The 16,481-nt window shown below is 40.1% G+C and overlaps 1 protein-coding gene across 19 annotated transcripts in view; it reads right to left on the bottom strand.

The window, feature by feature from the left end:
* LOC146977887 (microtubule-actin cross-linking factor 1-like) overlaps positions 1–16,481 on the bottom strand; it is a 356,186-nt gene that overhangs the window by 168,659 nt on the left and 171,046 nt on the right. For all 19 annotated transcript variants that reach the window (XM_085790655.1, XM_085790669.1, XM_085790650.1 and 16 more), the window contains 11 exons: positions 15,411–15,565; positions 13,245–13,557; positions 12,104–12,232; positions 11,908–11,985; positions 10,089–10,250; positions 9,211–9,315; positions 8,156–8,251; positions 7,934–8,059; positions 5,595–5,747; positions 1,548–1,702; positions 344–470 (listed from right to left, as the gene is read on the bottom strand). In XM_085790655.1, the coding sequence (XP_085646781.1) occupies positions 344–470; positions 1,548–1,702; positions 5,595–5,747; positions 7,934–8,059; positions 8,156–8,251; positions 9,211–9,315; positions 10,089–10,250; positions 11,908–11,985; positions 12,104–12,232; positions 13,245–13,557; positions 15,411–15,565 (1,599 nt within the window). The remainder of the gene's footprint in view (positions 1–343; positions 471–1,547; positions 1,703–5,594; positions 5,748–7,933; positions 8,060–8,155; positions 8,252–9,210; positions 9,316–10,088; positions 10,251–11,907; positions 11,986–12,103; positions 12,233–13,244; positions 13,558–15,410; positions 15,566–16,481) is intronic.

The raw sequence follows: 16,481 nt of genomic DNA, 5'->3' as shown, positions 1-16,481 counted from the left end.
ACTTCCCATACTTCTACTAAAATCACGGCGTATGAGACTTTATTTTAAGGAAGATGGACGTTCAAAACATTTTGCGTTATTTGCGAAGGGGACGGGATCAGATCTAATCAGACCTGGAGTGACGTGTAAATGCAAAAAAAAGTGTTTCCATGACACTTTTGCAATACACTTCCATATCGGCACGTCTGAAAAACCACTTCCTGAGAGTGTAACAATGTATTGGTGATATTTGAGAGGTTTTTTCTGAAATTCAGGTGTTTCCATGACCAGTTTTTTATCATTGTGATATTTAGGTTTCGTGCATTTCTCATGGTTAATGGAAACACCAGCTACTGATCCTCACCGTGTCCAGGTTCCAGCCGGAGACGGTCCGGACATCTTTGAGCAGGTAGTGCCACGACACCACGCTCTTCATGTTGACGTGGAGCTGGTGCCACAGAGACATGACCTTCTGGTACAGCTGCTCCGCCCTGCACACACACACACACACACACCAAAGAGTGAGAACATGCAACAAAAAAAAGAATCATAAAAATATTGATGAATCTTTAAATCTTGATAATAATGAAAATCTTTATTAAGGCGAGACACTACAGGCAAAAACACTGTTTTTTCACGCACTGATCAATGTTGAGATTTTGAGCTATTTTTCTCCCTTAGCATGTATTCTTTCAGAAAAGTGGAAAGAAATGGTAGAAAATCCACATGAAGGTTTTTATTTCACTTCATTTTGTCTCTTTCGTCAGTAGATTTCTCCTAAATTCACCAAAAGTTAAAAGCTATTGTGACATACTGAGCTGTGTCTGTTGTCTGACCCATGTCATGTCAGGTATCATTGTAAAGCTCTCTCTCCTGAACAATTATCTAGGCTCCAAAACTTGTCATTTCCTCCGTATCCGCAACCAATCGTAAAAGTTCAATTTACATTAACAATCTATGGAATTTTACAGTACAAGTCTTTAAAGGCCGTTTTCTCAAAATGAGTTTTTCCTCAGACTCTGAGCTTCAGCAGCACTTACAGACACCAAACCTTCCAGTTTGATCCCTGTCTATATTCTGAAGGTTTTTACAGAGGGGATTGTTGATATATCATTCACAGCCTCATTTATACAACATTTTATTACTAAAAACAGGGCGAAATTTGATTTTTTTTTAGGGCTGGTGACAGTATTTTCTCATTTACAGAGTGATAAAAAGAGATATCCAAAATCCCCTCGGTAAAAACTTCTGACTCTAATATGTCAACAAAATAAAACAAGAATTTTGAAAGCGGCTTTATCCATTTTTCAGATTTCTGTTCTGGAAATGTATGCAAATGAGGGCAGATTTCATTAGATATTGCCTCATCTACATATTTAAACATAAAATTTGACAAAACTTGTAATACAAAAAATAATTGTCTTAAAGTAAGTGATAAACATGGGAAGTTTCATGGTGATATCTGTTAGTTAAAGTTTTTACCCTATTCACCTGTAGCATCGCCCCTTAATGTTTTCAACCTTTTATTGTGAAACTGTTTCTCGTGTGTGTGTGTGTGTGTGTGTGACCTGCTGGCTGTGTCCATGGCCTCCTGGTTGGGAGGGGGGACGGTGAAACACACCGACGGGACCATGGCCTCGTTCCCCGTGGGACTGATCACCTTCCACTTGGTCCTCTGGGAGTTGTCTTCCAGCACACACTCCTCCCCCCGGCCGATGGTGATCTGAGAGGAGGTGGAGGATGGAAGGAAGGATGGATGGATGGATGGATGGATGGAAGGATGGAGAAAACAGAGAGAGGGAGAGAGGGGGAGGATGAAGGAGGGAAGGGAGGAAAAGAGGGAATGAGGAGATGAAGTTTGAACAAAGATGGAAAAGAGAGAGGGTTAATAGAGGGAGGACCAAATGGTTAAGAGTCAGGAAATGTAAGGAAAGACAGATTAGAGGACAGGATGGACGGATGAAAAAGAGGGAGAAAGTGAGGGAGGAGAAATCAGGAGGGAGAGAAGGTGTAAATTAAAAACTCATAAGGCAACAAAAAATAACTTAACAAACACAAACATTCATGGTGTTTTATGGAGTTAGCAGAAGCTCAAACATGATGTGACGTCAGAGAGTCTGAACTGAAAGCTTTTATTGTGAAAGGTCAGATCATGAACTGGAAGCTTTTATTGTGAAAGGTCAGAGAGTCTGAACTGAAAGCTTTTATTGTGAAAGGTCAGATCAGAATCAGGAAACAGGAAGTGAAACTGGGACTCGGGGACAGAGTGGAGATTGAGGGCTGCATGTTAAAGCCTACAGCTGCACTGCCTGGCCCCCCCTCCCCCCTCCCCCCACCCTCACCCCTCTCTCACCCCCGCCCTGCACACACACACACACACACACAGTCAGCTACATCAATTATGCAAAGCTGCACACACACACACACACGGTAAGAAACATGAAATGTAGATTAAAGCTCAAAGCTGCGACTTGTTAACGTGTCGCTGACTGAGCCTCAGTTCAGTTCAGCTCAGTGGTTGCTCCCAGTCCAGGTCTACTGGTCCCAGTCCAGAAACCCAGTTAAAGAAGTTAATATTAATAATAATAATAATACATTTTATTTGCAGAGCACCTTTCATGCACAAGTGCAGCCCAAAGTGCTTTAACAATGCAATTATGCATCAGTAATCAATGTTTTTTTTAATGCAGAAGTTATGGTTTTAGCTGCATCAACGTTTAGATGCACATTAGTGAACATTAATAAATTAAATAAGTTAATTGGTGTCACATTAATGACAACAGGAGCAGTGTCATTAATGTGACACCAATTAACTTATTTAAGTCCAGTGTCTGCAGATGTTTACATGTGATTCCCAAACGGACAAATCATTTTGCAAATCATCACAGATTTGATGATAAATTTGTAAAAAAATAATAAATTAATTATCTGGAAACTGGAAAAATGTGGGAATTGATCATTTTATCCATCATACACACTTGGTGGGAGGAACTAGAATATGAATTCGAAAATGTTTCTTTTTTACTTTTTTTTAATTATTGTTTGCCCCTTTTTTTGAGAGAGAGAAATTTTGCCACATTTTTCTATACGTTTTTGAGAAATTTTACCACATTTTTTAGAATTCTTTTGAGAAATTTTACTATTTTTATCTCAATTTAAAAAAAAAACTTTTTACTTTTTTTTGTTGTTGAAATCTTACCACTTTTTTCTAGAAATGTTTCAACTTTTTGGGAGAAATTGTACCACTTTTTTTCCAGAAATTTCTCTATAATCTTTCAAATACAGTATGTACGCCTAATTTAAACGTGCATTGATTCTTTGTGTATTTCTAGTGTTCAAAATGTTGTCCAATGGGGGTCCGTGGTCTAATTTGTGTCAATTTTGGGTCCTTGATATAAAAAAGTTTGAGACCCACCAGTGATACAAGTATGAACAGTTTACCACCTAAAAAGCAAAACAAACAATTAGACTACACCACTGGTTGAAAATGGAGCTGAGAGCAGTCGACAGGAGAGGAGCAACCACAGCATCACAGTGTGTGTGTGTGTGTGTGTGTGTGTCTGAGTGTGTGTGTGTGTGTGTGTGCAGTGTGAGAATCTGAGGTGAGAGAGGGAGAATATATAGGCAGTTATACCTGAATGTTTGTCTTGCCAGCCCAGCCGACAGACGAGAGGGAGGAAGGGAGGGAGTGAGAGGAGGAGGGGGGAGGAAAAAAAAAGGTATGGAGAGCAGAGAGAGAAGGAGAGAGAGGGAGATATAGAAAGAGAGAGAGAGAAGGACACACAGGAGAGTGAAGGAGAGAGAGAAAGATTACTGTTGGTCATGTGACACACGGTTTTATTTTAGAGACTCAAACCAGCTTCGTCCTCCTTCACCTGGACACGACACCTCGCTCCGCTGAACACACCCTCCCCCGGGAATCTAACACAGCAGCAGCCTATTTATAGCAGCATCAGTGTGTGTGTGTGTGTGTGTGTGTGTGTGTGTGTGTGTGTGTGTATGTGTAGAGGGCAGCTGTGTCCGTGCCAAAGCTGCTGCTGCTGCTGAGTTTCCAACCTCGGCTGCACAGATGTATAATTGATCGGCTCTGAGAGACTTCACCTGTTTCTACCTGTCAAAATAAAAGCGTCACCGACACACGGCTTCTTCACCTTCATCTCCTCAAAAAGGGGACGCTCCGTTTTTATTTTTGTGCAAAGATCCAATCACTAAAAAAATAAATAAATAAATAACCATCTATTGTGGGAGATTAAAGGGATAGTTCAACATTTTGGCAAATTGGGCCATTACCATAATCCCTACACTGCAAAAACTCAAAATCTTTCCAAGAATATTTGTCTTATTTCTTGTCAAAATGTCACATTTCTAGTCAAAACTAAACTCTTTTCACTTAAAATAAGACTCATCACCTAAAAATTAACATGTTTTTAGATAATTTTCACTTGTTTCAAACGTATTTTCACTTGAAATACGTAGAAAAATCTGCCAGTGAAAGCAAGATTTTTGTGCTTGTAATAAGGAAGAAAAACTTGCCCCACTATCAGATATTTCTACTTATTTCAAGTGAAAATTTTCTTGAAAGGAAGACAAAAGAAAAATTCCAAGGCAGTCTCTTAACTCTAAAATGCCTTTATTGAATTATGGCATGGTCGAAGCCTTCATCAGGGAGTCAAATGAAAATATTCTTGAAAGAAGGAAAAGGTGTCTAAAAACAAGCTCCTTTTTATGTGATGAGTCTTATTTTAGGTAATGAGATTTGTTTTGACTAGAAATAAGACAAATATTCTTGGTAAGATTTTGAGTTTTTGCAGTGTATAGTCATAGCAGTAGGTTCGTTACCTTTAATTGTCGGTGCAAGCTGTTTTTAGAACGGCGGAGCAGAGCCGTGAGCTGCTCAGAGCTACGCTACGGAGGCTCATTATGGGATTTCTTGGTTTCCCTCATCAAACTCATCAAAGGCAACGTGCATCAGCAACGTGCATCATCAAATACACAATCCAACAAGATTGTGTATTTGATACAAGACGGAGTTGTTTTAGAGGTAAATTCATGCAAAACCACTGATGCACGTTGCCTTCAGGGACAGTTTTTCATCATCAGTCTCTGTATTTCCCTCTAAAACAACTCTGTGTGGTAACGTTGTGTTATTATCTCATAGCGTGGTGAATGTGCAGGTCACAACTTGTCCACCAGAGCGTTGTGGAGTTGTTGGATTGTGTATTTGATGAGTTTGATGAGGGAAACCAAGAAATCCCATAATGAGCCTCCGTAGCGTAGCTCTGAGCAGCTCACGGCTCTGCTCCGCCGTTCTAAAAATATCTTGCACCGACAATTAAAGGTAACGAACCTACTGCTATGACTATAGGGATTATGGTGATGGACCAATTTGCAAAAAATGTTGAACTATCCCATTGAAGAAGAGGAGACCGAAGAAGGAGGAGGAAGATATAAACATCATGTGTCACGACCTCGTCCTGGTACCTGAGCCGAGGGGCGGGGCTACAACAACAACAACAATGACAACAACATGCACAGTGACACAGACAGAGAGAGGGAGAGAGAAGGATAGAGGGAGAGAGAGAGATAGAGGTGTAAGGTGCTGTAGGTGCTGTTACCTCGATCTGCCGGTAGTCACAGATGGCCCTGATGGGCGTGGCGGCGCCCAGCGAGCTCTCTGCGCTGCGGGGGCGGAGCTGCACCAGCGCCTTGGCCCGGCCCACCAGACTGGCCACGCTGCTGCGGTACTCGATCAGCTGCTCCTTCTCCTCCTGGGGGACGGGGACACACACACACACACACACACACAGAGACACACACATCAAAGACTGAACTGAACCGAGACCACAGGAGCTGACAGGTAGAAAGTCACATGACCCAGAATCAGAATCAGAAACTTATTTATTGCCAAGTTTTTAAATGATAATTAACTAGTTTTAGTCTTTTATTTATGATATATATATCTATCTATCTATCTATCTATCTATCTATCTATCTATCGTATCTATCAATCGTTCTATCTATCTATCGTATATATCTATCTATCTATCTATTGTATGTATCTATCTATCTATCTATCTATCTATCTATCTATCTATCTATCTATCTACTTTATCTATCTACCTATCTACCTATCTATCTATCTGTCTATCTGTCTATCTGTCTATCTATCTATCTATCTATCTATCTATCTATCTACTTTATCTATCTACCTATCTATCTATCTATCTATCTGCGATCCGATGTGTTTGTCGTCTTGTTATACATGTTTGTTTTTATGTTTTTTCACTACTTGCTGTGAAACAAACTGCCCCTAGGGGGGATAATAAAGATTCTTGAACCTTGAACCCTAATATAAACGCCCCTCCGCCGACTTCCTGTTTTATTTTGAAACCTCAGTCATTTCTGACCTTTACGACCTCTGGTTCGTCGACACGTCGTGTTAATAACAAGTTCATATCTTTCAGCTCAGATCTGAATTTCACAGCGAGGCGACATCATCACAGTCAGCTGGACACAAACAGGTCGACTGACAAACACAGTCGTCCATCAACATGTGAGGAATCTGATGGAGAGTTAACAACGTATCCCTCCGCCGCTCAGACTATAGTCCCTACTGCTGCTGCTGCTGCTGCTAAGTGTGTGTGAGGCTACAGTGACCTTGACCTTTGACCTCCAACATCCAAAACCTAATGAGTTCATCTTTGAGTCCTAATGAACGTTTGTGCTAAATCTGAAGAAGGCGTGTTGTCAAGGAAACGGAGACTGAGACTGAGACAGAAAACAACATGGCCGCCGCTCTGACTCACAGTCACCAGCAGAGGAATAAAAAATCTCTCATAAAAGTGTTTTTTTGTCACAATTAGTGAATGAATTCTTTGAGTTATGGCCACCGTGACCTTTGACCTTTGATAACCACACACATGCACACACAGTAAGACACACACACACACACACACCCCTGACTTCCAACAGATGGCAGCGTTAGTGTGGGCAACGCTCCACAGAGCATATCCTCTCATTAAAGGTGTGTGTGTGTGTGTCTACAGTGTGTGTGTGTGTGTGTGTGTGTGTGTGTCTACAGTGTGTGTGTGTGTGTGTGTGTGTGTCTACAGTATGTGTGTGTGTGTGTGTGTCTACAGTGTGTGTGTGTGTATGTGTGAGACTGAGGTAGGTGTGGAAGTGGCAGCCACACAAATGTGCCACAGGGGGATGATTCAGCAAACAGATGACTTGGCGCTGGGTCATGTGGCACACAGACACACACACACGGACACACACAGACACACACACACACACACACACACATACAAACACACACACTCTGAACCTCGGACAGACAAACTATTTTTACTTGTGAATGAAGAAAAATTGTTGGATTAATTCCACTAAAACTGAGATTTTGCGTCGATTTTGTGATTTAATCCAGATAAAGTCAAATATTCTCATTATTTCTTCATCATTTTACTGTCGTGTTGCTATTTATTTATACTCTTTCACGTTTATCATCTTTGACTTTTAATCTGAAGTTGTTTTCCATTATTAGATGTGTGAGTCCCAGGATGAGCAGCTATGCTAATGCTAATTTAATTAATAATTAAATAAAGTTCCATGTTACACTTCAGATGAGTCACATGAGCCAACCTGTTGAGTTTGCTCCTGAACCTCATACATACATTTACATATTATACTTCTATCAATTCTATTTTACTAACCCTAACCCTATATATTATAAGATAAGAGTAATTTATAAACTATATTTGATGTATTTATTCATTTTGCATATGTAAATGTACATATACTACATTAACATTCTCTGTTTTCTTAGCAGCTGTAACTCGACCTCATTTCCCCCTGAGGATCAATAAAGTTTCTGATTCTGATTCTTCACATTTCAACCTGAGGATCGAACACAATAAAAAGCATCATCATCATCCTCATCCTCATCCTCCGTTACCATGGAGTCCTGCAGCAGGTCCTCCAGTTTGCTCAGTCTGCTGTTCTTGTCGCAGGTGTACTGTCTCTTGATGGTTTCCTGCAGCTGCCGCAGGTACGACTCACAGTCCCGCGCGTCGCTCATGAACTGGAGAAACATTAAAACAAAAGACAACAGGTGGACGTGAGGTCAGTGAACGCAACAGTTTAATATATCATCATCGTCATCATCTTCATGTCTCACCTGGAAGTAGGCCGTGTTGTCTTTGAGATGTTGCTCCACACACACACACAGCTGGTCCACCCACTGCCACTGGGTCTGCAGAGCTGCACTGTACGCCTGGTGACACAATAATCAATCAATCAATCAATCAATCAATCAATCAATCAATCAATAGATCAGACTTAACACTTGTTTTACAGAATAGAAGCAATAAAAACAGAGAAAGATGGTGCTTATTTTCTCTTCTTATTTATCCTATTCATTTGTTTATTAGTTATAATTTGATTACGTGCATATTTATTATTTTACTGGTTTTTTTTTAACATTTTGTTTTCCTTTGAATCACTGTATTTGTGCTTTGGTAGCACATTGAAAAACGTCATGTTAATAAAGTTTGTTGAAACAGCATTTGATAATCCGGCAGAGGTGCATCTTTAAAAATTTGAATGTCATGGAAAGTTTCCTAATTTAATTCAGAAAGTGAAACTTTCACATATATTCTGGATTTATTCATTCTAGAGAGAAATATTTCTTTTGGTTTTATGTTTCCAGGTGTTAATGGTCATGTTCTGGTGCTGAACGAGGGACTAACACAGTGTTCATATAAAATATTCTAACAGTTGAAGTATTCATAGAATAATCTAGTATTAATAAGTATTATAAATACTGGATTTTGGATTTACAAGACCTGTAAACTTAAATCATCCAAATATAAAGACCTCAAATATTCAACCCTGTGTGTAATGAATGTAGAAATGATCTTTTTTTATAATAAAATTATGGAAACAATTAACTTTTCTGTGATTCGGCCTTAAATGATGAGTGGGTGAATAAAAACGAATGTGTGTTTTATATGATGATGTAGTTTCTCCTCTTCATCTACAGAAGGTCAGAGGATGTTTATGTATATAATAAGAAGTGAATTAATTCATCTGTGCAGCAAAAACAACAATGTTGCGTTCACTGTCAGGGGGAATTTCTTGTTCAAACAGGTCGAACTCCTCCCGCTCCTCCCGCTCCCTGCAGCGTGTTTAAAGGTCACCGAGCTGACACACTGAGTGGATTCATGGACTCACCTCCACCGTCTGTTTGGCCGGATGATTCTCCTGACACAGTCGACTGGCCGTTTCCTGAAGGGAGCGCATCACGTCTCGCTTCTCGTCCAGCTCCGACCGCATTTCCTGTGAACGCAGCACGGACGAGGAGAAACATCTCAGGTCAGGATTTTAAAGGGGACATATTATGCAAAACTCACTTTTTCATTGCTTTAGTATGTGTATTTGCCTCCTCACCCCTTAAATGTAAGTTTTGACAACTACGTCAACATTTTGTAAACTGCCATAGTCAGAAAATGTGTCTCTTAACAAGCTGTTTTAATTTTACCCGGCTTATTACATCACAAGCCGGGTGATGTGAATATTCAAGCCCTCGCTCCCATGGTTACCATAGTTACCTCGGCTAACAGAGCGAAGACTGTAAACCGACCGTTTAGAGCAGGGCTGTGAAACTGATGTGTAGAGAACCCATCTGTGCTTAATCTTTTGGTTTTTCTGACCAAAGCATGTTACTAACATTACTTTTAGACATCAAGGTACCATGTTGTGTCTTTTATCTTTAAATGTTATTTATTTATAGGCTATTTTGTTGTTGTTGCGATTTGTTGAATTGACTCACTATTGTTTTTAACAAGTTTTTAAAACCTTTTTAACAATCTTTTATCTGACCTGGGGGGACTTCTGCACAAGAATTCCTATTGTACCCCGCTGCTGTGTACAAAATGGCGAAATACATTTCTTGAATCTTGAATCTTGATGTCAAGAAGCAGAAATGAGCATAATATGTCCCCTTTAAGGTTTTTTTTGAACATATGTGGTGTTTCCTGTATTTTTTTCTTTTAGACACAACAACATGAACGTTTCCTGTTGTCGTTTTGTGTGTTTGTGTGTTTGCTCACGCTGTAGATCTCCCTCTTGGCGTTCATGTTGCTGTTGCCGTCGCTCCAGTCGAAGGCGATCTCCTCCTCCTCCCTCTCGTTGAGCCAGATCAGCTCCTCGGTGCAGAGCGACACGAACGTGTGCAGGCTCTCCAAGCTCCGCAGGCGCCATGACGAATGTTCCTATGGCAACCACACAAACACACAACATCATCACCATCATCGTTTCTGGTTCAGTTAAAGGTCAGAAAGTGCCTGAGAAAAGAAGAATGTGAATTATAGGAATCTATTTCATGTTTTTACAAGTTTCTTTAGTTTTAAAGCAACTAATGTATTTAAACTATCAAAGAAAATTACGTTTTTCTTTCTTTGACTGATTTTACAGTTATATTTATCACTGACTTGACTAATATCTCACACTTAAACACATTTATTGAAGTTTTCTTATTGCAACAATGGTTCTTTTATATTCATGATGTTAAAACCACAAAAAAATGTGGTTTTATTTCTTCATTTTGTCACAAGAATGAATGGAAACATGTGACTGTGATGCAAAAAAAGCTGCAGAGAGAAAACGGAGAAAAAGGAGAATGTGAATAATAGGAATTTAATTAATGCTTTCTATTTATTTGTATACAAGTGAAGTTTACCTAGTTTTAAAAACAACTTATTTATTTAAACTGTCAATTAGATTTGTCTTCCTTTGACTGATTTTACAGTTATATTTAACACTGACTTGACTAATATCTCATATTTAAACACATTTAATTGAAGTTTTCTTGTTGCAACAATGGTTCTTTTATATTCATGATGTTAAAACCACAAAAATCTGTGGTTTCTTTTATTCATTTTGTCACGAGAACAAATGGAAACCTGCAGAGAGAAAACCTGAACCACTCAGCGTTTTTACTGAATCATATAAGGTGTATATTTGCAAACACACACGTAATCTGTATGTACTATCTAGAGCTAAACTTCAGCTCTGTATACTGCCTGCTGCCAACATGTCATGTCAAATGTCATAAGTAAAAGTATGTTATATCAAAATGTAAAAAAAAAAAAAAAAAAAAAAAAAAAAATTATGATATGATCTGTATACTATCTACTACCGTAACATGTTATGTCAAAATGTCATAAGTAAAAGAATGTTACATCAAAATGTAGTGTGTGTGTATGTATGTATATATATATATATATATGTATGTATGTATGTATATATATATATATATATAATAATAAGAAAAGAAGAAAAAAAGCAAAAAGATATGTATGTATGACAAATATTCTTATTCTGTGGGTAATGGGGGCGGGACTAGATAAGCTTTTGCTTCTCCCGCTTTTCCCTTTCGGCCATGTATTGTATTATTTGATGATGAAGTGTGATGATGATGATTTAAATTGACATGCCCGAAATAAACAAATTGATTGATTGATTGATTGATAGTGCTATTTTGCTATGTATTTGTTCTTTATATTCTTATCCTATATGTTGTTATCTGTCTATCTATCTATCTATCTATCTATCTATACAGTATATATATGTACTGTATATATACTGTATATACACACACAGTCGAAGTGTTTATTTCACATTTAGCTCTAATACACAGAGGAGAGAGAGAGAGGAGACAAAGAAATGAAAGAGAGACGAGCAAATGAGGAGCAGATGCAGATTTGTGTGTTATTAGCATGAGAATCCTGTCATGCTGTAAAAGGATTAACTCAGGGAGGTGGAGGGGGGCGGGTTGAACTGGGAGACAAAGATGTGAACCACACACACACACACACACACTGACACACACACACACACACACACACACACACACACACACACACTGACCAGTAGTTTGCAGTACTGGTGCTCCAGCTTGGCCAGGGTGTCGGAGTAACTGCCCCGGAAGTTCGGGGAAACTTTCGCCTGAAGGGAAAAAGAAAAGACAGCAGCTTTGGTACCAACTCAGAGTGTGTGTGTGTGTGTGTGTGTGTGTGAGTGTGTGTGTGTGTGTGTGTGAGTGTGTGTCAGTGTGTGTGAGCACCTCGTAGCTGCGTGCCTCCTGCAGGCTGCTCATCAGCTCCTCCACTGCCGTGTGGATGTTGTTGTGCTCTTGGAGGTTGTTTTCTACAGACGGGAGGTCTGCGCCCCACTCGGCTCGCTCCAGCAGCTCCTACACAACACACACACACACACACACACACACACACAACACACACACAACACACACACACACACACACACACACACACACACACACACACACACACACACAACACACACACACACACACACACACACACACACACACACACACACACACACACACAACACAGACACACACACACACAACACACACACACAACACACACAGTTCATACAAATACAAACACAAGCCTCATTCCTTATTTCTCCAAATGACTCACTCGGCCTTGAGTTTCAGCTCTGACGCCTTTTGAATGTGAATTTTTATTTTGCCGTGTTGATATTGAAGCTGTTTTAACTCTGACTCGTTCATATTAAAAGACTTTATTCATTAATTAATCACATTTCACCCTGAGATATAAAATATTTATCATCATGATCTTTCCTCATTGTGTTTTTTAGAAGAAAACCAGGACCACTCAGTGTTTTTACTGAATCATATAAGGTGTATATTTGCTATTTTATTATGTATAGTTTGTTCTTTATATTCTTTTCCTATATGTTGTTATCGCCACTGTGTTTAATGCTGATGCTGCACTGTCATTTCCCTATCTATCTATCTATCTATCTATCTATCTATCTATCTATCTATCTATCTATCTATCTATCTATCTATCTACAGTATCTATCCATCTACAGTATATGATGTGTATATACAGTATATATATATCTGACGCCTTTTGAATGTGAATTTTATTTTTCTGTGTTGATATTAAAGCTGTTTTACCTCTGACTCGTTCATATTAAAAGACTTTATTCATTAATTAATCACATTTCACCCTGAGACATAAAATATTTATCATCATGATCTTTTCTCATTGTGTTTTTTAGAAGTAAAACATTAGAAGATGTTTTTTTCTGCACTGAATAAATAAAATATGAATACATATGATAATAATAAAACAGTATATATTATATTATGTTATTATAATATATGTAAATGAAAGATGATGTAATGAAAGCGCCATGCGGGGACCGACCTGCGTCTCCTCCACCCATCCCAGCAGCTCGTAGATGAACCTCAGGCTTCCTTCGTCCTCTGATGAAGACATGGCCACCAGCTGCGACCGGGCCATGGGTCGCCGTAGTAACGCTGCTCCCATGACTCCCACGGCTCCCACGGCTCCCAGCAGCGTCTGGCCCAGCGTCAGGCCGACGCCGCCGTCGGTGGCTCGCTGCACGGCGGGAAGCTCTGCCCCGGTGCCGGTCAGAGCTGGAGCAAAGTGACCTTTCCTGTAGACGCTGGAGCACTGCAGCCGGAGAGAGACCAGCTCCTCCTGCAGGCACGACACTCTGCACACACACACAGACTTACTGTTTTATTACCATTATTATTAATACAGTTTTATGCAATTGCTAACTAGCACTGGTTGAAACTGAAGTCAGGTTTTCAAAACTCTTAACACAGTGAGAAAAACAGAAGTCCATGTGGAGCAAACTGTGATTCACTTTTCATTGCTTTAACACAAGATGCATTCAATGACCACAGTCGCCATGATTCATGAACTCTTTCCTCAGCTACTAGTCCAGCTCCTGCACAACACTAAACTTTTACTGCACATTTTTCAAATGATAACACACTTCATTCAGAATAGTTAAAAACAAAAACAGAACAAAAAGAATGATGAAAATATATATTCATGGGTTGCAGTGACGTCACGTCGAAGGGACCGCCGCCATATTTGCGTCCGATTTGACAGGTCTCCTCATATGACAGCATGCAAACCACAGGATGGAATGACAGTTTCTTGACAAAATGACAGAGTTTCATACATCCTGTCTGGGTTTATATCTCTATAACAACAGACAAACTCTATATTATCCCACTTATTACACAGTTTATGAATTAATTAATTAATTTGAGACGTAATGTTGATCAAAGTCCTTAGTCCGGTCACTTCTCCACTGTTTGCTCCTCACCCTCCTCCCGGTCGACTCGTGTGTAGTTGTTTTTTGATAATCAATCAGTAGATTGATGAATTAACATAAATGTTACGATGTGCGCATTTATGTCGTCCTGTCTGTCATAAGAGATTACGATACGGGACACGTTTGTGTCACGGACTCGCGGTGGCACAGACACAGCTGGTCACAGCTGTGACACTGCGCTGGCCCGTCCGCTCTGTCCCCTCTGATCGCAGGTTTGGTTCCAGCAGCGGTGTGGGAGGCAGAGAGCCTCCACTCTCCCTCTAACAAGCTACAAGTCATTTTTCTAACATCACAATTAGTCTGAAGCTGGTAAAAATGAAACACAAGGTAAAAATCCTGGATAGTTCTTCTGCCCCTGTGCCCAGATTGCCCTGATTCAGACACAAATATGGCGGCGCAGAAACACAGTGACGTCATGTGAATCTAATGAATATTGTGCATTTCTGCTGCAGCCACATTGAAATCTACAGAATGTCAAATCAAAATATTGACAATATGGAAAAACATATTGAAAATATTGATTTACAGTAAGTTTCTCCATCAAATTCCTAAACAAAGCTGCTTGAGGCAATTTTTATAGTGCTTTTATTATGGTGATCTTTTAGCATGTATTATTTATGCATGTATTATGTTATGGGATATGTGTAATGCTGTTATGTAATTGTCAGTGATGGTATGGCTGGTGATGTGTTGTTTGTTGTCATTGCAAGTATATCGTATCATATAGCGTAAGTACCGCAAAAATGGAAGTTGCATGTTCGTAAGAACTGTAAATCTCTATGCACAGTACATGTACTGTATCTGAAACAATATGCTGTGTTGCTGATTCATTCTTGTTACAATATACAACAATTTAGTGACTCAATGAGCTGCTACAATATGTTTTTTATGATAAAATACAAACAAACATTCAAACCTAAAAGATCAAATATATTGATGTGCTGCTCTCTGTTGTTTTTATTTTCTAGTTCAGTGTGCAAAGAGTGACAGTGTTTGTTTCCAACTGTTTGTTAGCAACTGTATTATCAATATTATGATTATTATTGTTATTATTATGGGCTGTATGTCTCCAGCAGGTGAAGTGGGTCCAGACTGGGTCTCAGCTGCTCAGTGGAAAACTACTGAGAAGAACCAGGATGAAATTAAACTAGTGAACCAGCGCCCTGTCTGTGTGTTAGTGAATGAGTTATTACCCATGATGCACCTGGGGGCCTCACCTGAACACCAGCTGCTCCACCTGGTAGTAGCGCTCCTCCCTCAGCACCTTGAGCTCCTGGTTGATGAGTCTGATCAGAGCTTCACAGTCCTGCAGGTAACAGGCCAGGTCCTTCTCACACTGCACCGGCTCGCCGCTCTCCGCCCGCGACATGTCCTGCAGCACAGGGCCAGAGTTCAATTCCCTGTTCCATTCCCTGTTCCATTTCCTGTTCGATTCCCTGGTCGATACCCTGTTCCATTCCCTGTTCCATACCCTGTTCGATACCCGTCTGTTCAGGTGCTCAGCTGTTTTTTGTTTTTTTGTTTAAACCCTCCTGTCGTCCATCTGGGTCAAATTGACCCAACTGTTTCCTTCCTCCTTCCTTCCTTCTTTCCTTCCTTTTTTCCAAAATCCATTTTCCCTTCCTTCCTTCCTTCCTTCCATCCTCCCTTCCTTCCTTCCTTCCTTCCTTACTTACTTCTTCTTCCTTCCTCTTTTGATCCAATTGACCTGATCTGTTCCCTCTCCCTCCATCTTTCTTTCCTTCCCTTTTCCCTTCCGTCTTTCCTCCCTTCTTCCTTCCTTGACTGAACTGTTCCCTCCCTCCATCTTTCTTTACTTCCTTTTTCCCTCCCTTCCTTCCTCCCTTCTTTCCTTCTTCCTTCTTCTTCCTTCCTTGACCGAATCTGTTCCCTCTCTCCATCCTTCTTTCCTTCCTTTTTCCCTTCCTTCTTTCCACAATCCTTTTTCCCTCCTTTCTTTCCTCCCTTCCTTCCTTCCTTCTTCTTCCTTCCTTGACCAAATCTGTTCCCTCCCTCCATCTTTCTTTCCTTCCCTTTTCCCTTTCTTCTTTCCACAATCCCATTTCCCTCCCTTCCTTCCTTCCTTCCTTCCCTTCGTCCTTCCTTCCTTTTTGACCCAATTGACCCAATCTGTTCCCTCTCTCCTTCTATCTTTCCTTCCTTTTTCCCTTCCTTCTTTCCTCCCATCTTTCCCTTTGTCCGTCCTTCCTTCCTTCCTTACAGGAGGGTTTTAATGCGTTGTGGCATCAAACAGCAGCAGCATCAAAACATCAGAACATGGATTGGAT

This window comes from Trachurus japonicus, chromosome 11 (assembly GCF_045865225.1).
Source record: "Trachurus japonicus isolate A0001 chromosome 11, Traja_1.0".
NCBI lineage: Eukaryota > Metazoa > Chordata > Actinopteri > Carangiformes > Carangidae > Trachurus > Trachurus japonicus.
This window is presented reverse-complemented; position numbering and strand designations above follow the sequence as displayed.